Here is a 22178-nt window from a genome sequence, read left to right as displayed (position 1 = left end):
GATGGCAAGCTTAAAAATATCTGGAAAGTTAGTGGTACTGAAATGGTTATGATAATCGTCAGAACATCGGAAGCATCTAGATGGTCGATTCAAAGGCTATATATAGTAAAAGAATTCAGCTGAAAGAGGCGTCTCATACTTAGGGTTGTATACGAACCGAGTTAGCTCGGTTAACTCGTTCGACTCGACTCGACTCGAAAAAGCTTGATTCAACTCGGTTCGAAATTGAGTTCAAGCTGATTTTTTGAGCTTGAAAAAATTTCGAACCAAGTTCGAGCTTGCCCGAGCTCGACTCGACTCGGATCGAACCCCAGCTCGAATCGAACTCGGATTGAACCCAGTTCGGTGACTCGGTTACTTTGATATTGATGTTGCTCACTAAGTGTTCGTTGAAATGACTCGACAAAGTGTCGACCAGTGGCAAGGAAGGTATGTATATAAAACAAATACATTTTTTCCTGATTTTGAGTTGAGCTGTGCCAAGCTCTACTTGGTTCAACTCGTGTACACCTCTACTCATACTAACCGAATCAAATCAAAATTATCTTTTATTTTGTCCTCCTTAGCATTATCCGCTTTGTGCTCCTTAGCATTATCCATTGTTTACATTCCTTAGTGTAATTGGTACCAATAATCAAGTAGCTATAATTCGAGTCTACACATACATGTTAGACTCAATTCAAGTATCAAGTAAGCTCTTTGTTCAAAAAGGCGCTCTGCAACTGTTCTTCATGGCAGACGGTAGGGATTTTTTATTTTTATTTTTATTTTTTTTATCGGTAGTGAAAAAGTCATTTGGTATGAAAGGCACAAGTGCAACCCATTTTTGGATGACGAACCCACCCTTTGATGATCACCTAATTATCTTAAACAATGGTGCAAGTGGCTACCAATTTTATTCAATCCCGATTACATGCGGTTGATTCTAATGTATCTGCTTATTTTGGCACTTATAGTTTTGGTTGTTCGGTTTGAATTGAGTTACACATTTAAGTCTGGCATGCCCAAGCAAATCACATTACCTAAATTGAAAGTAAGAGCTAACAACAGTGGTAATTGACCATTAAAAACTTTCCATGGGCTACAAAACCTTTCATCAAGATGATATTTCTGTGGTCTCTTCATCTGGGTCTTTGTGACCTTCTCAACAGGTTGGTTGGCAAATAAATATTCCAGTGTACTCCATGAAATAGTTAATGGTGGGGATTCAATCATAACTGTTTTTGGTGGTGTGGTCCATGTAAGATTTGGGTCTGCTTCATTTTTTATGTCATGCCCTAAAATGAGCTATCAAAATGGCTGGACGGTGTGGATTTAAGGAAAATACATCACCGTTAGCCCCACAGTCAGGGGTCACACCGATCCGCATTGGTAGCTACTGTGGTTATATGTGCTGAAGAAATGCAGGCAAGACTCCTCTGATAGCCTAGCACCATTCAGAAATGTTGGTGACCCTTCATAGTGGACATGATATGATTGAATGACTGGCCCACACGGTCCAAATCTCTAGACCAGTTGTAGATAGAGCATAGATTAATCTGATTTTCCCTTTTGAATTTGGCCCACACTATTTTAGTTTTAACCATTCATTTGATAGCCATCGATTGGATGGGTGTGATTTTAGAGATATTCCCTATCCACAATGAGCTGATAATTTGGATGGTTTGGACAGTTGTACATGAGTATCGCATATGAAAGAAGGCCAATCACCACCATTTTAAAAAAGTGGTTGGTGGGGAATTATAACAGGAGTGTAGGCCATCATATGCACCACACTTAAAAGAGGACGCGAATTGCCTTTTATCACCTCGCCAACAGGAAGTTCCCGTAGGCAGAAGCTATGTGGGGCTCACCTCGATGTCTGTGGGACATCCACTCCGTCCATCAGTTCTGCAAGCTCATCTTAGAAGTTCCCCCCTGATGCCTATATGGAGCCTACAGAAGTTTTGGATCAAGCTGATATTTGTCTACGTGACCTTATGAACAAGTTGGATGGTGATTAACCATCACGGTGAGCCTTAGGAAGGTTTCAACGGTGGTTGTCATCGTCACCGTTGCTTCCTGTGATGTGGTCCACTTGAGCCTTGGATCCGACTCATTTTTTTGGCCTGTACTATCAAATGATGTGCCAAAATGGATGGACGGTGTGAAACATGTACATTACGGTGGGCCCCACGGAGTCCTGACATCAGCTATTGGGGTCAGCATGCAATCCTCATCCCAACACTGAGGTGGGCCAAACCAAGGGGAACGGGGTAAGTAAAATCATGACTAAAACCTCTAAAGTAACGCAATGTGGCTCACATGAGTTTTGAAATGTCGTATTTTTTGGGCAGTCTCTTCAGCCTGGTGGGGCACTTCAGATGGGTGGATTGGATGGCATATAAACATCATAGTGGACCCATACATATTTAAGAAGATTTCAACGGTGGATGTTCCCATCCCAACTTTGCCTTGGGTAGGCCCGCATTTTTTGGAGTGGAATGACATCCAATCCGTCTATCTCATTTGCGCCCCTCATGTTGCCCTTGGCTGCTCACATGGGAACAGGTACGTTTGCTAATCACGATCCAGACAATCCATTCCTCCGCACAACTACTGACAATAATGAAAGAGAAAAAAAAAAAAGAATAGGTCCAATCATAACCTTCAAAAATCTATTCAACAGGCCCCACTCTGGATTCCCTATTAACCTAAGGAAGCACTTTGGGTATGGCTGTACATCAACCGAGTTAGCTCGGTTAGCTCGCTAGACTTGACTGGAAAAAGCTTGATTCAACTCGGTTCAAAATTGAGTTTGAGCTGAGTTGAGCTGATTTTTTGAGCTCGAAAAAGTTTCGAACCAAGTTCAAGCTTGCCTGAGCTCGACTTGACTCGGATTGAACCCAACTCAAATTGAACTCAGTTCGAACCAATTCGGTGACTCGGTTACTTCGATATTGATGTTGCTCACCAAGTATGAAATAACTCAACGAAGTGTCGGCTAGTGGCAACAAAGGTATGTTTCATCAAACAAATACTCTTTTTTTCTTAATTTTGATGTTGCTTACAAGGTACTTGATGAAATACCTGTAGAACTGCTGCTGGTGTTTTATATAAAGTGAGATTTTGAAAATGCAGTCCATGTGTTTGTGAAAATGCTGCACAGACGAACGTGAACTTGCTCGAACTAACCCGAGCTACTGACCGAACCGAGCTGAGCTGCCCAGTCACGCTCGAGGACCAACTCGAGCCGAGTTCAAGCTGAGGTCAGCTAGTAACCGAGCCGAGCCGAGCCGAGCCGAGCCGAGCTATGCTTAGATCAACTCGTGTATACCTCTAACTTTGGGTGATGCTAACCATCCCATTTATAGCTAGTAAAAAATCCATGGTTATTACAAATGACCAATATTCAAAGGGTTAAGGTGGTCCCATCGGTGTGATTTTTTACACCATGGCCTGCCAATGGTGGCATGGAATGGATGCTAGGTCCAGGTTGTTGATTGGCTATGGAAAATGACAATTAAAGCACTTTGAAGAAAAGGTGACCACATTGTTGCAACTGGTTTTGATTTTCGACCATTAGAATGACATCGTGCCAAAATTGAAATTGCAGCTCAATTCAAGCCAAACAACTATGACCACAAGCACTAAGACAGGCAAACACATAGTGTATGACTAACACTTGATGAGATTAGCTATCCATTCAGCCACTAGCTCAATGTATAAAATAGGATAAAGTGATATTCAGAAGGTAGAGTTCATCTTCTGACGATATGTTACACATTTGTCTTTCGTATGAAAGGACTTTTCTATGCAGATAAAAGAAAAGTGAGAAATGGATTTTACAGTCAATCATGAAGAACAATTGCAAAACACCTCTTCTAATACAGAACTGAATCCAGCATCCAGCGTATGAGTGTAGACTAAAACTACAGCTAAAGTTAGCAATTACTTGATTAACACTACGGATTATACTATGGAATGTAAACAATAAGCTGAAAGTGAAGAATTACACTAAGAAATATAATATACTTTGAAGGAAAAGTAAAATGATTACACTAGGAATTGTAATTGACTGGTAATTGAAAGGATAATCGAAAGATTGATTTGATTTGATTGAGTTGGCATGAGATGAAATTTTCTTGCTGAATCCCTCTATTATTTATAGCATCAATCCAACCATCTAAATTCTTTCCATGTTCTGATGGTTGCCATAACTACTCAATACTAGGTTTTTTGGATACTTCTCAAGTTATAATAATTGTTACAATCATTCATCACTATACAATCTTCCGGAGACTTCCTTGCAACCTATCTGAGTAACTAATTCAAGCTTCCTTGCTAACTGAACCATATTTTACTTGGCCACTCGATCGAGCTCATATATGACCATCGGCCACTTAGTTTGCATTCTATATAATTATTGGTCGCTTGATCGACCTCCTGAATAGTTATCAGCCACTTGATCAACCTCTTCGATGACTATCAGTAGCCTGATCAAGTTCATGGATGAATACCGGTTGCTTGATCAACTGCATGATTTGCTTTTAAATTCGTACCAACTACTCTAGGTCTCATCATCTTGTTAACTATGATTTTGTAAAAAGCACGTGTCCTTTCCAACATACGCTAACATTTCCTCAGCATTTCTAGCCATTGGATTGTGAACATATCCCCGGACCTTTCTCCAAAACATTTTTTTACCATTGAATATAGCAGTGCAGTGCACTGCTATGATGATGGGTCAGTAGATATAAACTTCAATGGTTACTTTGGCTCTTCCGATAGGTGGCCCACTATAGGGAATTTGACGTGAACGTCTGAGTTTTGATCTAAAGTTTTGATACAAGGAATCATGTCAAGAACCCATCAACGCCGTTCATTTAGTTGTAATGGCAGGATGAGTGACACTTTTTTTGTTTGGTGTACCCCACTATTAATGAGCTACAGCCCGAATATCGCACGGATCAGAGCCAGACTGTTAATTACCAAAATGGTTAAAGGGTACTGATTAAAGTCTCTTGATCCAGTATTCATAGTTTCATCTGATTGATATGATTTTTGGGAAGTAACCCATCCCCAATGCGGCCCATATACCAGGAGGTGTAGATATTCAACGATCCAATCACATGTACACCAATGGTTGGAACTGACCCATTGTTGTAAACCTGGCTCACATCCAAGAGACCATCAGAACTTAATCCTAATTAATGAAAAATAAACAAATAAACAACTGCAATAGTTATTCATGTTTTTTTTTTTTTCCTCTTCTCAAGCCCAACTCAAATGCCCTAAAAGAATACATTTGTATACATTTCAATTATCCGTGATTAGATTACAAAAAAAGCCAATAATTTCCAAACTCTCCGCCCGGGTTTCATTACAACCATAATCATAATAACAAGAAGACTACAAAGAAATAGCCCATCATCAGAGAGAACTGATAGTTAGACATTATCTACAGTAAGTGGCACATGAACCATCCATGGAATTCAACCTCGCCACGAAGGGAACCGCCGCTCAACTTTCAAGCTCTTTGAAGACGATGTGGACACCGAATTCGTGCCTTTGGATGGAGCGGAAGGAGGCGAAGGAAGAAGCTTAGGCAGCATTTGGCCCCAGTATTCGTATGGTGACCGCGACGTGGCCTCCGAAAGAACAAAAAATGTGATGAGGACTAAGAGAACACCCCTTTGCCAGCATAACCACACCATTCTCCTTCTCTAGTGTTTGAAGATTGATACAACACAAAGTCTCTCTCTCTCTCTCTCTCTCTCTCTCTCTTTAATTTCTGACAATGCCTTACATAGGCATTTGAGAATGTGGTGGTATGGGCAGATAGATTGGGCATATGAAAGCTGCCAACTTGTTTTTCAAAGGGAAAGAGTCTGTCACTGTTCAAAGTGGCAGACAAGAGGCTTATATTGTATTAGGATTAGATTATTTTGATTAAGGGGAATTTGGTTATTCAACTGCCAGCGCCGTTCGCTGGTCTAATCAGTGCTCTCGGACTTGATTGTTTGGATTTTAAATTTTTTTATATTTGGATTATGAAAATTGTTGATTTTGTTTTGGAAAATGTGAGAAAATTCACTGTGAAAACAGTAAGTAGAGATTAACAAAGATTAAAAGAGATTGATTTGTAGTTGAAAATTGCAATAGTACATTAAATGAAATGCATTGGGTTCAGTTTGAAGATGTGGGTCGATCGATTTGGACTGTCCGTTTGGTGTGGCATGGTCCTTGTGGACCACCATGAAGAAATTGCACTGATTGGATGATAATATACATGCTCTAAGTTTCAGTGGAATGAATTTTATTTGGACTGTCACAAAGCAACTCAATGGTTTGTTATTTTACAATGCAATCAGAGCGATGGGGGCATGGGGCATTTCTTTTATTAATTAAAGAGGAATTTTTATGATGCATTGCCCACGTCTTCACCCAATGTACATGGGTTTTTTAATCTGTCAAGTGGGGCCCATGGTTTTGTAATCCAGACTGTTCCATTGAGTCACACCGCGGATATAAAATGCCCCAAAAAATCTCCCAGATTGTACATTTCCAGAGATCATCTTAACCGTCTATTAATCTATATGCCACAAATGAAATTAATAATATCATCCTATCAAGGAGGATTTTTAGGTATAGTCCATCAACAGTGGAACACAGCAATATTAATGGTTCCGATTATCGAACGGTGGACCCCACTCTTTACAAATAAAGGCCTGTGTATAATGTGCAAGGATGCGGGCATTAATCATATAGTTCCTCCTTCCCAATTAAAAATGGATATAAGGGAGCTATTTGATACTCTGGTAGACTACGACCCTTGACGTGCCGGAACTCCAAACTTGTACACGTGGCATGTACTGCATCAAAGTAAACTGACTAAATTGTGGAAGCCACAGTCAGTAAGTCATATTCCTACACTCAGATTATGTGAACTATCCTATCCTCTGATTCATGGACACAGAAAAGTTTAAACATTACCGTTGGATATTTTCATCTCTCACCGTCCAATAAGATTTCCAACAATCGGATGGTCAGGTAATCAAACAGGAGTAATTATTGGTTCCCGATACATCTAAACTGGGACCCATAAGTTGGACAGTTTAACTTGGGATGATTTGCATGCCACGTATGCAACTTCTAAGTAATTTCTAAGAGACTGTGTATCATCCGTCACACTGCCCGAGTATGAAAGTTCTTTTCCATGTATGCAGTGAGAATCTCTAGAAATTCTTGAGATTTGATGTCAGACTTGTGTAAGAAGAGAAGATGATTCAATGCAGTGAAGTGGGGGATTATGATGCCTTTTAAATCGGTAGATATTGAAGAATGTCGGGTAAAGATGTGCATCTCTGTCCACTTGTTTTGGACACGATGAGTTGTTTTGGCCACTTTTTGTGCCCCTCTTAAAGTGGTGGACCACCACATTGATTAATAAATGGTTAAGGAAATATATAATATTAAGCCAATCATAGCCTCACTTTTTCGATCAGATGTCAAATTGGTGTACCCCATCTTCCCTTGATCCAGATTGTTCATTGGTGGACCCCATTAATGTTTCAAATAAATCTCATACGTTAGAAAATATTATAAGACCTATTGATTTGTGTATGTGTGTGTATGTGCTAAACTATTTGTGTTGGTTAAACAGGCCATTTGAAATGGATTTACATTGGATTTGGACTTGACGAATTCCGAAGTATGCCGTTTGGAAGTGAAATTCTCAAATTCATGAATTTGAGGAGCACTTGTTACGAATGGTTGTACATGAGTTTTTTTTTTTTTTTTTCTCTTTAATGAGTCTCATTTTGAGAATTGGTGAAGTCTTTAATTTTTTCAAAAAATTGAATTTATCTTGAATCTGTGAATTTATGAAAGTGTGAATTTGAAAAATCCACCAATGTGTGGGCAGAACATATGCACATTGGCATATTTGGAGCAATTGAATATGGACAAATCACGTGTGGCACATTAGTGTGAGTGGGGCATTTCGCACATGTATAGCAAAACAAAAGAAAGGTGGTACATATGGCATATTAGTACATGTGGGTGCAAGAGAAGATGAATTGTAACACATGTGACATATTAATATACATAACATGCTTTGCACAAAGGGTCTAAGAGAAGATGGATGGTGACATATGTGGCATAGTGGCACGTGTGGGTGCATAAGGAGAGATGAACAATGGTTGATATGGCACATGTGAAGCAATTGAAAATAGATAGCGACACATTTTAGTTCAGGGGTTAAGAAACTAATTTTCATTAAATAATAGGAAAATACTTTTCTTAGGAGCAACAATAATGTTTGTTTTTCGATAAAGATAGAAAGTATTAGGGCTGACGAGCAATGAAAAGTTAATTTCATAGGAAATAATGTATCATTTTCTTTCTACGAATCTAAATAAAATCCCAAGGGGAAAAAAAAAAAATCCAGATGGGGAGATTTAAATCCATAAATTTCTCAAACCCTTGCTCGAAACAGCCCCTAAAACTAAAAGGACACGAGAAGGATTCCAAATGAAAGTCAAGGGTAATTAGTTGAGTAGGGTGAAGTTCCCTCATCTGTCCCGCCGAGGTCTGTCCAAGCTCGAGCTTGTAGTAAATCCTAGATCTGAGCCCAGCCGAGGCCCGTGACAGGCTGAAACGAACAACCTCGTGCCCAGTCTGTGGTGATTAGAGATGGCCTGAACCTGAGCTTCGACACTGGCATTTCGTGCAAGTCGTCACGCGAGCCCATTCATGCATGATTAAATAGGTTTAAGTTATAGGCCTGGGACTAGCCGTTGCGGGTAGTATTCAGTCAAAGCCCAGCCCAAAGTGGGCAAGGCCTGAAGCCTGATAGACTAGCATGCCATATTGACATCCCAGAGGGTTTCCATTAGATATTGTTACAAAATAAGTGGGGGACTACAGTCATTTGATCTGGTTCATGCTAGTTGATCCAAACTATTCACCTGAAGTGGATGCCCGTTTCTTCAAAAATCTAAATATCAAATAGTTAACGTAAAACTAACCAAATTATCAAAGAGTTAAACTAACCAAATCAGAGAGTTTCTTTTGGGTCACATCCATCTGTGCCGAGGCCCATCATATGAACAATTTGGATCGTGACCCAGATCCAATGGCTATTCTCAACGTCCCACAAGAATGCAGGATAGTAGCAAACCTCTAAAAGGGTTCTAGTCCCCTCTCCAACTGACGTAGAGTGGATCACGGACACTTTCATGGCAAAGATGGACTAGAGAAGGCCTGATCGGAGGCAGAAATGATCAGGACCGTCAGAACCTTAAAACTGTCTCACAAGCCGGAAGGAGTTTTTGGACATATCATATATGATTTTGGGCAGGAGAAACTACTTTAGCCAACCAACCCCACTACGCGGGGTTGCCCAAGCCAGATTTGCAAGATTCCATAAGATTGACGGTCAAAAGTCCATTTTATTTTTGCTTTTACTGTAAATAGTAAGTCTTAATTTGATTATAACTTACTATCTTCGATTTGTTGCTTAATATGAAAAGTGCTTAGAAAAATGACGAGAATAAGCTAAATTGAACACTAACTATTTTAGGCCAAATATCATGAAGTCTAGTAGGAATGGTGGCTGTCTATAAATAGTAAGTCACGTTTTTAGGGTGTTTGAGTCTAAAACTCCATCCTACATTTGAGTTCACTATTTAAATGATTGTAATATTGTTTTTTTTTTTTTTGTTTTTTATCATCAATTAATTTATTTTAAATTTATTAAAAATTATTTCTATTTTCATCTCCCGTATGTTTAGGGAATCTTTGCAAGGAGCCCAAAGATAACCGTGGATTCAGAGTACTTATCCCCTGATCAACGTCATCACGTCCCTCCTATGTCACCAGCCCACGTATGACAAACACTTCACTCCGTCCACACGTGGGGCCTGTAGTTCGGTAATCAGAACCGATGATTTAATGGGTCCATCGGGGATGGGAGACACCCTGCAAATCTGGCAGGATGAATGATTCTAAAACCTTTCAATGTTTATCCTTTATCCGTTGAATAACAGACGGTGTATTTTCTCTTCATGATATATCTGTAGCCACCATATGGAGGGGTTTACATTAGGGGGTGCACATCGAACCCGTAGAACCAAATCGGAACTGACCAAACGGTCCGATTTGGTCCAGTTCTGAGTGCACTGGTTTCGATTCTAGTTTCAAAAATCAAAGAACCGATTACATCGGTTCGGTTCTCGGTTTGAGGGTATATAGAACCGAACCGAACTGTGAACCAATCCGTAGAACCAAACCGTGGATCCAAACTACTAAACCGAACAATGGAACCAAACTTAGAACCGAACTTAGAACCGAACCAGGAACCCTTTGATTGTTTCTATATTTGACTCATGATTTATGGTTTACAATGCATTATTTGATTGTTTTCATAAATGTATTTTTGCACACCTAATACAATATTTAAACAATTTATCAAATGGATCACAACACAAATGAACATGAGCTAGATTATAAAATAAAACATGCAATTGAGCTGGATTATAAAAAGTTCAGAACAGTGGAACCGATCCAGAACCGAACCAGTTTTAACGGTCCGATTCTGGTTCAGTTCTAGGGTACTAACGGTCCAGTTCCGGTTCCAAATATCCTAGAACCGTTGGGAATGGTTCAGTTCTAGTTTTACCCCAGAATCGGACCGAACCGACCTGTGTGCACCCCTAGTTTACATCTTCCAATCTGAGAGGATTCAGATCTCGATATCTCATGGCTACTCTTACCCCACTCAGAATGGTTACCGGACAAGGACGAGGTTAGCTACACCTCCCGTAGAACTGATTATGTCGTAATCAGCCTTCAGCCGTCGTGGCGATGCAGTACCAATGCATGCTAGCCGTAGCTACGTGGAGTTTGAGATTTTCTTTGGAGTTCGAAGCGGTCCAGCTACGCCTCTCACAGCAAATGAGACAAATCCTCTTTCATGTAACTTGGTCAATTTTAGTTAAATGAGCAAGGATTGGGGTCCTTCACATCCCAAGGATGTGCTCTTCCCACTGTAGTCAGCTAGTTCATTTTTTTTTCCGTGTTGTTGCTACAATGGGCCTCATATTTAGGGCAATACTGCAAGGTTGTTGCTGAGCATACACATCTAATGCTTGGGTTAGACTCCTATGTTAGTTTTGAACAATTTAAAAAATTGAGGTGATTCATTTTCCACCTGTAGGATGATGCTAGAGCTTTAGTCTCTTCGCAGGGGAAGACATGAGATGTCGATACATCGAATCAAACAGGTTTGCCATAACTTGGATGGGATTACTGTTGGCAGAAACGCTTTTTTTTTTTCCTCCATCCTACACAGATGTTATTTGGTAAGACAAGAACTTTAATACCCTGCCAGGGTGCGATGGATGACAGGCATTCACTTTAAGAAGTTACTCAAAAATTCCATGGTCTGCATACAAGTAATTCAAATCTAACTGTCCAACTTATAGCTTAGATGTATGATGAACCAAAAATTACATTCATTTGATAGATGTCCGATTGGTGGTTGGCATTTAATGGACAGTTGAAAAAATAAAAAATATCTGAGGTCCTGTTCTCACAATCAAGTTCATGAATCTGAGGTTAGGATTATTCAAACAATATAATATTGGGCTCTGAATTAGGGGTAGTCATCATCATCATCTAAACCTCATCCCACCTAACAAGTGACAGTGGGTTCGACAATTTAACCAGTTCAACTTGAGGTAATTTATGAGTGACCGAGCATCAAGCATCATACACAGCCTGAGTATCATATAACTCAACTGGTAACACGTACAAAATTCAAACCATGCACATGCCATTCCTTGCTGTGGAAGTATTATGCTCCAAATATCAACCCACCCAAAAAGCAGGTGGGCTGCGCTAGCATTGCGCGTGTTCACTACCTGGCCAACAAACAATGACCTGTGGACACAACAGAATGAGTTTTAAATCGATTTGTGAGGCCCCTAGGATCCTCTAATTGATACAGATTTTTCAGATATGACCCACTGATGATCAGTTCAGATATGGTACATGTTCGCAATTTGTACCCACATCCAGTCATGGACAAGAAAGACCCACTGATGATCAGTTCAGATATGGTACATATTCGCAGTTTGTACCCACATCTAGTCATGGACAAGTAAGACCAAAAAGAAAAGAAAAAAAGTGATGGACATTCTAATTTAATGGGATGATGACAGAAGGAACTAATGTGTATACTTGAAGAGCAAACATGTCCAATACGTTACCCTGCTGAGCGCAACAGCTCCTGAATGGTGGTTCACAGCAGGACGACCCACACCCAAACAAATAGCTGATATCATGTTGGTGGCCCACCATGGAGCAGCATTCACATAAGACATAACACTTAACAGATGCATGTAGCAAGGAACCTCCCTAAATATGACAGAGTTTCGCAAGGGAAACAAAGGCCATGATATGGATTCTACACTTGCAAGAATTGATGGATTTCCCATTAGTCTAAGAATGCATCTATATATGATTTTACAAACAAAATTCAGGCCCCCCATCCCCTCTCAAGAAATACATTTTTGATAAAGGAAATGAAGATTAAGAAAGAGGTAAAGCAGTGAAATGAACAACATAACAGAAATAATACATGGACAGGCAGGAGAGCACTCACAGTATTACCTGAAACTAAACTCGCCAACAGAACAACAGAGTAGCCTAAGCTTTTGCATAGGCATCGGAATGTGCGGAAACTAGGCCTAGGACGACATGCTTGTCTCTACCTCTTGCGGCCGCCACATGGTCTTCTGCACACACAGCAACCCTTCCTTGTCCTTGGAGTAAGTCAGGCGGATCTCCCACTGCATTGATCTCGCCATGTTTTCTACCTCGCTGATGACATCAACACTGTCGCGTACAATCAGCTTTCCTTCCGGTCTCAGTATCCGATCGACTTCAGCAATCACAGCCACTAAGTTACACCTGTAGCAGGGAGAGAAAACATTGCCAAAACTATCATGTATTTGCCCAAAAATACAATTGAGTACTTGAAAAGCTTAGCTTCGACTAGATGCAATTTATGCCAAGGATCCCAATGACAAACACAAACCTCTGCTTGACTTTGGAGAAGAGATGATCTGCATGGAGAAGGTCATATGTTCTAGGATATGTGCTGAATGACTCACACCAGTCATGGTACATCCCAAACAGACCCCGTTCAAAAATTATGGGAAGCGTGTCTGCTGAATCAATTGAGACTATGTTCATGACCCACACCTTCATGTCTCTCAAGGCTGCAGCAAAACTGTGAAGTAGCCATGGAAAAGCACAGTTAGGATAAAGACGAAAGAAACATTAGAAATCCTAGATTGTCTTTATAGATATAATCAGAACAAGACACAGTAAATAGAACATTTCACAGATGTCACGTACTCCACATCATTATAGAATTACATTTCATTCTTATTGAATTGAACTAGGTGAGGCATCATCAAGTCCAGGGATCCCGAACATTTAGCTCAATAACAACAGTCCATGGATATCATGCAATTGCAGTGGGTGAAAGAGCATTTGCAGTGGGACCCACCTGTGAAGCAGAAACATCTACAATCAATGCCATGCCATTGTTGTGGATGATGAGAGAGTCCAAGCAATGTGTTCCTTCTCAAAGGAAAATGTGTATGTCAAGACTCAAGTCAAGAGTAACTACCCCACTCAAAGGGAGGGGACGTGCTTCCAGATTCTACATTGATATGAAATGCATACTCAAACAAACATGTGTGTAAACAGTGCATACCATGTTCAAAACACGAGGAAATGTGTCATTTCCACATCAACGCAGGAGAAGAAACAGGTAACTAATCTAAATCCATGTGCTCCTCAAAGAAAGACAGGGGCCCTTCCCATAATCCCATGTGTACTCTTCGAAAGGAGAAGAGAGATCCATACATGGTACACACTTCAAGCCTACTCAACTCTAAGAAATTCAGGTAAACCCAAAAGGAGGTCGTTTATGCATTATCCCCTCGAAAAGAATCATCATTCATCACCATAGGGAATAAGTTCCTATAAAGCTACTATCCCACGAATGTTCAAGATATGGTAGTCTTAAGGAGGAAACAGAGATCCTCTCAGTTTTTTTTAAAAAAAAATGTAACAGACTGAAGAGCCAGTGGTGTCTCAAGTTGTAATTTGTGTACCTCCTATATATCCTGTTAGCATTGCACAAATACAAAAGGGCTTGAATTATTGATGGTTTCTGGCAGTGGGGCCATGGTTCCGTGTCAACAGTTTATACAGTCTTGTTGCAAGAAGGGTCCTGCCTATCGTTTTGTCCTGGCACCGTGCTGTAATGAAAACCATTGCAAAAAGCAGACACTTTTCTCCAAAAAAAGACAATATGCTGATGTGTAGCCATGGTCCTCACTGTCAAAAACTGCCAAAAATTCCAATCCTTTCAGATTTGCACAACACAGAAAGCCTAAGGCCCTGTTTGGTTGCCACTTAAAAATGAATTCATCTCATTTTGGTTAACAGTGATTGTGTATTAGAGATTTTGGTAAGGGTTAATAATCTTGAACCTTGATAACCCATAATTCATACAAACTATGATCTCTAATGCATAAACTACCGTTGACTAAAATGGGATGAAATTATTTTTTAAGTGGCAGCCAAATGGCCTAAATAACATTGGGAAGCCATTTATGTATCACAAAACATGCAAGAACATGAATTTCAGATTCATGTTTACAATAACATGAAAATTAATTAAGGACTCAGAGAATAATAAAAAATGTTACAAAGATCAGTGATGAACACCAATATGGTCATTTATTATGGATGTATCATTTTGCAACAGAAAATAATAATGATGAAAGAGTTTCAGTTGACTGAGAGAACTCAGAGAAATGTGAAGCTAAACTAACAGAACAGCAGCTTCAGCCCCCCAATTTATCCAAATTCCAAAATAATAACCAAATCTCATGCCCCATGTCTAAATGTTCGCATACGACATAAATATTAAACCACCTAATGCATGCTTAATTTCCAAATATCATATATCAAGAAAATAAGAGCTAACACAGCCCAATATCACTATACTAGGATAGAAAGATTTCTCTGCTTACCCTCCATAGACAGATCTCATGTCCATGACATTCCTCACTGTAGACCAGTTGATTCCCATCCCATTCATATATGACTTGCTAACAACACGCTTCCAATGCTGGTAGTCTGATAGGAAGTCCTCAGGGGCTGCTTTGCCATAAACTCCAACCTGAGAATTGCCTAACCAATAAGGTGGTTTCTCCAACCTTAGTGGCCATTGCTCTGGCCATTGTGACCCACGCTCTCCTGCACCTACAGGAACCCGGTGCATGCATGCCTCCAAGGGAACATTCCTACAAAGCCACACCATGTGCGCCAACTTTTACTCTCCAAGAGAAATAACCGATGAAAAAGAATCTAATCTACCCTATAAAGCACGAACATACCAGGCAGCGTTCGGATCATCATTTTCTTTGCAAAGGGGAGGGTTATTCTCCGTTCTTTTCTCGTAGCATTCATTAGAAGAAGGCTTCTTAAAAATCGCTACACCCACTTCGTTCAACTCGTCATTTTTAATTGTCACCAGATCCCAGCACATTGATTTTGTCAGTGCAGTCATGGCTGCCAATTGCCATAAAAAACAAAGTATAAGGAACCATCCATGGCATGAACTAGCATGAACTTTCTCATGCCCACATACACACAGGCAAAGATAAGCAAGGAAGTAACCCTACCATTCCATATCCCTGCATCTTCTGGCCCTTTTCGGTAAACTGGAGTAGCAGACCACACAAAGTAACCCCCAGGTCGCAATACACGATTTAACTCCAAGAGAAGTTTACCACCTGCAAGTTCAACACAAATTTTGGGTTAAAAAGAGGAGAGAGAATGCTCTACTAAAACAAAATTGAAAGAAAAGGATTTACCTTCAATGTGCCAGGGGACCCGACAGCGTGCACAATGAACAATATCAAAGACCTTGCCAGGAAAGGGAAGTCTCTTGGTGCCCATCACAGCAGATATAGCCGGGATCCCCCTTTCAAGTGCAAACTGGACTTGAGCTTCATGCTCATCCTTGGGAGCAAAGGACATGGTAAGAACGTCTCTATCGAAGAGATATCCTCCAAAACTTGCCACCCCACAACCAACATCCAATACCACACGGCTTCGTCTCCCCCAAGCTATATCAGGCAAAGCCTGCAGGAACAATTACACATATACATGTTACACATACTAGGCTAGAATTCATCCAATCAAAAATGCCTTGCAAGGATTAAAGAATAATAATAATAAACCTAAAGCAGTCAGTAAGTGCAGTTGAAAGTGGATAAGAAACTATGCAACACAGAAAAATCATCACTGTGTACATGTTTCTGCTGGTGAATAAAAATTAGGAAGCCTGCTATTTTTGTTTGACCAAAGGTGAGGTATGAGCAAGCACAAGCAATGATACTTTTCCAACAGAAAAAAATAAAAATGCATGCATGCACTGTGGAGCAATACATGCACAATCAGGATTAAATTGAATGGAACTACACTAAATTGTATTATGAGCATATCCATAGGCATTTTACCACTTGAGCATATGAAGATCAGTTTCTTCTCTTTTAAGTTTGACATATGTATCTTTGAAGTGCAAAACAATTGTTGATGACATGACAATAAGACATGATAAATTTACAGACAACAACAGTCATAAAAAGCATTAAAAAAATGATCTCACATGATGCAAAACAGCTGCTGATGACATCACAATAAGACATGATAAATTTACAGACAGCAACAGTCATACAAAGCATTAACAAAAAATAAATTTAAAAATAAAAAAAAGATCTCACATGATTCATATGCCGTGGAAAATCAGCAAATAAAATGACTAACAAGATGGAAGTAAGAAAACTTAGGGATAGCAAGGTTAGACAAGAAAACCTCCTGAATGAAGTCAATATAATGCAGAGCACCATTCTTAAATTGGGTGCCACCACCGGGAAAAGTGAGGTACTCGCCAGTAACTTTCACCCAATTCTGGTGCCCCTTCACAACTGCAAGCTTGGTGTGAGGAACATTAAAGTACCATATCTGCAGGCACAACAGAGTTATCAAAATAACAATAATAAAAAGGTCAAAACTGAGAAAACTGAGGATACAGATGGAAGAGATTTTTCATATATGCATGGAAATAAGTACATGAATAGCATACCTTATCCCTGCTGTTGGGCCACTCAATTGACCGTCTGTATCCTTCAGGAACAGGAACAAGGCATGTAGGGCCCTCTTCGGGACAATGCCTCTCTCGATGTTCATAGTGTTTAGTACTATGAAGCTTCTTAATAGCTGCCAAATTGTCAAGGCAAGGGATGTAATCTGCTCCAGCAGTGACATTGCAAAGTTTCCATTTGTACCCACTCTGGCCATTAGACGATGACTGTTGTACTTCCTTCTCATTCTTCGACTCTACAGCTTGAGTCGACCACACCCCATTTTGAGTGCTGGTCTCATTCAGAAGCTCAGATTGCGCCACGTCAGGAAACACCTCATTAGAACTCTGGCCTTTCACTTGTTCCTTGATCTTGTTCTCACCAGAATTTTGTTCTGACCCGTTGCCTTGATTTTGCTCCACCTTCTCCTCTATCTGACCTTGCACTTTTTCACCTGAGCTCTCCTCTGATTCTTTCTTCTCCCCATCAGATTCCTTGTCTTGACCATCTGCATGCCCATTCTCATTTGTTTCACCACCTTCTGTATTTGTTTCTTTGCTTTCCGAATTCACCTCTCCGCCTTCCGTATTATTTTCTCCACTGTCAGCCTTGCCATCCCCATCATTGCCGCTTTCATTCTTAGATGTATCATCTGAACCATTCTTTGTGTCCTCACTCTCCCTTACAGAGTTCTCTTCCTGGTTCTCTTCAACAGTATTTTCAGTCGTCTTCTCAGATAGATTTTGGCTTTGATTTTCTTCAGAACTGGTTCCATCCTGAGCATCGGTGTTAGCATCTCCTTTCGTAGCATCTTCAGGTACATCTCCTGAGCTATCCTCAAATTGGCGAGCCTCAGTCTCAACCACTTGTTCTTTCACCTCTGTTTTGGTCTCCTTTGGAGACATTTCTACACTTTCAGCAGGAACGACGGATGATGATGTCATCATCCATACCCCAACCAAGCAAAGGGCAACGAACACTCCAATAGTCACCGTTGAACAGTATGATGATGATGATGATCTCCTAGGATCACTTCGTTGGTTTTTCCCAAATGCCATTTTTTACATATAATTAAGCCTTAATATTACCTCTGAAAATAAAAGGGAAGAAGAAAATCAATACCAAAAAAATCCAGATCTATATCATTCTCAAGTTAACCAACAGTTTCAACAGATCTAACAAAAACAAAAAAAAAAAAACATGTGTGTGTGTGTGTGTGTGTGTGTGTGTGTGTGTGTGTGTGTATAGATCCATGAACAATGTTAACACATATCCAGGCTACAAGTGGCCGATCTACTGCAGGAGCAAAAACAACCGCCAAAATAAAATAGAAAAAGAAAGAATCATATTAATAACAGAATAGCCTTAGATCTAAGCAGATCAAAATTAATGAAAATATAATAACAGTAATAACACAGAAGCATTGGATCCATCATTAACGACAACCAGCCAAGATCTGCGAAGTAAAATTACAAACTACTCAAATAAAATAGTAATAAAGAATAGCAAAAATTACTATAAAAAAATTCACGTCAAATTCAAACAAGAGAGTAATAAGCAGAGTAAAATAAAGCAGAGAATGAGGAGAAAACCAAAGAAGAATCAGGTTATCTTATTTGTTTATTTTCTAAACAAAACAAAATTATAAATAAAATAAAATAAAATAAATAAATAAATAAAAGATAAGACTTCTCAACACATCTGCATTGAATTCATACCACGACCTAAAAATACCGAAAAATCTAAAACATTTCGGGAAACTTTTAAGAATTTCACACAAAATCCAAATCCACCAGTTTGAACCTTTCCAGATCTGGAATGCATTCACACCATAACGAGTAAAATAACACAAGATTAAAAAGGAGATGGCACATCACGTATAAAACCATAAATTTTCAGGTGAAAATTAAAAATTTCCACATAAGAAGCAAATCATTTACTCCATATTAGAGTACCTCTGGATCGAATACATATAAATCCAGAAATCTCAGCTGGAAAATGAATAAAAACACAAATAAACCAATCAGGTGCGGCGAAATTTACAGAATCAGCACCAAATTCAAATAAAAACTAAGGATTCATAGAAAGGAAAGATTAAAACGATGCCAATACCTTTCTTCAGCTGGAGATCGCCCAGATCTGAGAAAAACTAGGGTTTTTTTCCCCGCCCTTTAACTTTCCGAGGAGAAGTTCTTGAGAATTTATAAGGTGAGGTAGAGATATGAAAGTGGATCTGGGGTTTAGAGAGAGAGAGAGAGAGAGAGAGAGAGAGAGAGCTGGACACAGCCAGCGCGTCGTATCAACAAAGGAGAGAAAGAGACACCCCACCCAGTCAGTAAAAACGTCGATCGCCCGCAAATCCACCAGAAGCAAAGCACAAGAAAGATAATGGTAAGTAAGTACCAAAATGACGAAATTACCCTTACATTTTTTCTTTTTATCAAAAAAGTCCAGGATGCTGTCGGCTTCCGACGCGGATTGCGGACTGGGCAACTCAATACGCTAGAGAGTACTGCATAAACTCTGTGGGGCCCACCATGATGTATGTTCCTTATCCACGCCGTCCATCAGTTTTATCAACTCATTTTATGGCATAATCCAAAATTGAAGCATATCTAAAGGTCAAGTGGATCATACCATAGGAAACGGTAGAAACAGTGGGGATAATGACGTCCACCATTAACTAGGGCCCACAGTAATGTTTATTTGTCATCTAACCCCTTCGTAAGGTCATAAAGATATGGATGAAGAGAAAAAATAAATATCATCTTATTCAAAACTTGTGTGGTCCCCAGGAATTTTTCAACGTTAAGGTTTCAATTCCCACTGTTTCCTGTGATGTGTGTCGGATGAGCTTTTGATATGCTTCGATTCTAATGTCTTGCACTAAAATGAGGTGGTAAAACGGATGGACGGATTGGATAAGACATATACATCAAGATGGCCCCACAGAGTTTACTCAATACGCTAGTACGCAATACGCGTCGGTTGTCGGCTTCGCACTCCGTGACATAAGGTAGCAGCCACGTACAAGATCCCAGCCGATCAAAATATAACATGGCTTGATGAGCGGGCTTACGCCAATTTGACGCGGATTGGACAATTCTAGCCTGTCGAGCGTATAAAATTCCTATAATAGAGGTTGGGATTTCAGTGTCATGCTTGGAGTTCGGCCCATCCAGAGCATAAGCAGTGATTGGCGGAGGAGAGTGACGGACATGGCAGTGGATGAGGTGTTACCCTTACTGTGCAGGGCTATCTTGATTAATGTGTCGTACATCCACGCCGTCCATCCGTTTTCCAAACTCATTTGAGTAAGTGATCCCAAAATTTAAATAGATCCAAGTCCAAAGTGGACCATATCACTGGAAAAAGTTGTGAATGACCATCAAAAACTTTCTGTGACCCACAAAAGTTTGGATCAAACCGATCATTGTATTTTCCCTCCGTCCAGGTCTTGTTGACCTTATCAATAGGTTGGATGGCAAATAAACATTACGGTGGGTCCCAGGAAATTTTTAAAGGTGGATATTCAATAACCATTATTTCCTGTGGTGTGGTCCTCCTGAGATTTGGATATGCTTAATTTTTTGGACCAAGTTCTAAAATGTAACGGAAAAATAGATGGATGGCATGGATATAAGACAGATCATCAAGGTAGACCCCACACTAAGGGTAACATCTTCTAAGGTGTTACCCGACAGACGAGAACGGATTGGCTACTCGGTACTCCCCCTGCTACCGGCCTCGTGCCTGATGGTCGGTGCTCCGTGGACCCAACCATGATGTATGTGTTTCATCCATTCCGTTCATCCATTTTTACAGATAATTTTAAGGCTTTAGAGAAGGAAAACAATAGTGATTGGATATCCACCGTTAAAATCCTCCTAATGCCTATTGTACTGTTTATTTGACATCCAATCTATTTATTAGGTCATACAGACCCAGATGAAGGGAAAAAAAACAAAAACAAAGATCATCTTTATCCAAAACTTGTATGGCCCCCAAAAAGTTTTTAATGGTCTACATTCATTCAACACTGTTTCCTGTAATGTGGTCCAATTGAGATTGGGATATACCTCAATTTTGGTCTAATATCATAAAATGATCTAGAAAAATAGATGGACAGCATGGATGAAACACATACATCATGGTGGGGCCCACAGAGCACCGACCATCAGCCATTGGCTGGTGGCAGGGGAGTAGCCAATCCATTTCCGAGATTTTAGGGGCATTGTCTATCACAGTGGGACTCAACGTACCAACGGTCAGGATTTCCTACCAAAGGGTCTCACCTGTGAGAATTGAAAACCCGGTATACTTAAATGTGGGCTGATGGACCGCATATCGTCATAAGTGCCGAGCAACTGCCATCCGGCAATCCGCCTTTGATAACACCACGAAAGCTAATTCCTGCAACTTCTCTTTCAAAATAGTTGTTGTTAGGGACATTTCACCGCGATAGTCACTTTTCTTATGAAGCCAAAATACATCAGAAGTGCTTTCTTGACAGTAGGAGACCTATTTCTCATGAGAAATTACTCTCTCTCAATAGTCGAGCCTGCATGATGGATAGTCCAAGTCCATACGAGTTATACGTGTGATTTGTAATCATAGGTGGACCCTTAAGTCTGTTAGTTTATTTATTTTCTTTGATAAGTATGATTAAGTCGATTTTGAAAATCAATAATCTGATTAAACTGAGGTATAGCTCATGTGAACTACTTAAGATTCCAAGATGTACAATTGTCAAACCAACATAAAAAAGAAATAAGCAAGTCTTAGAGACTACTAGTTGTTCTTAAGTGAAATTAGAAGTTATTTTTAAAAGTTAACCAATCAGTGTTTTATACGTAACCATGTTCTATGTGGAAGTTTACGGGATAGAATGATTTCTTAATGGAACTCCTTAATTGATGTTGCAACAAAATATACCCTAACCATTCTAAGCTAAGGGTG

The 22178-nt window shown here is 39.9% G+C and overlaps 1 protein-coding gene across 1 annotated transcript; it reads right to left on the bottom strand.

Moving 5' to 3' along the window:
• Window positions 1-12457: 12457 nt before the first annotated feature.
• On the bottom strand, window positions 12458-19537 carry LOC131242645 (probable methyltransferase PMT26). Its single transcript, XM_058241412.1, has 9 exons — window positions 19332-19537; window positions 17222-18309; window positions 16951-17100; window positions 15948-16218; window positions 15756-15866; window positions 15468-15642; window positions 15102-15374; window positions 13085-13279; window positions 12458-12957 (listed from the first exon to the last, which is right to left on the bottom strand). Exons 2-9 carry the CDS (start codon window positions 18275-18277, stop codon window positions 12735-12737), a joined length of 2454 nt encoding a protein of 817 aa, XP_058097395.1. The 5' UTR covers window positions 18278-18309; window positions 19332-19537; the 3' UTR covers window positions 12458-12734.
• Window positions 19538-22178: the final 2641 nt, after the last annotated feature.

The sequence above is a fragment of the Magnolia sinica genome, chromosome 4 (assembly GCF_029962835.1).
Source record: "Magnolia sinica isolate HGM2019 chromosome 4, MsV1, whole genome shotgun sequence".
In the NCBI taxonomy this organism is placed as follows: Eukaryota; Viridiplantae; Streptophyta; class Magnoliopsida; order Magnoliales; family Magnoliaceae; genus Magnolia; species Magnolia sinica.
The sequence above is the reverse complement of the archived record's forward strand: the minus strand, read 5'-3'. Positions and strand labels throughout refer to the sequence as shown.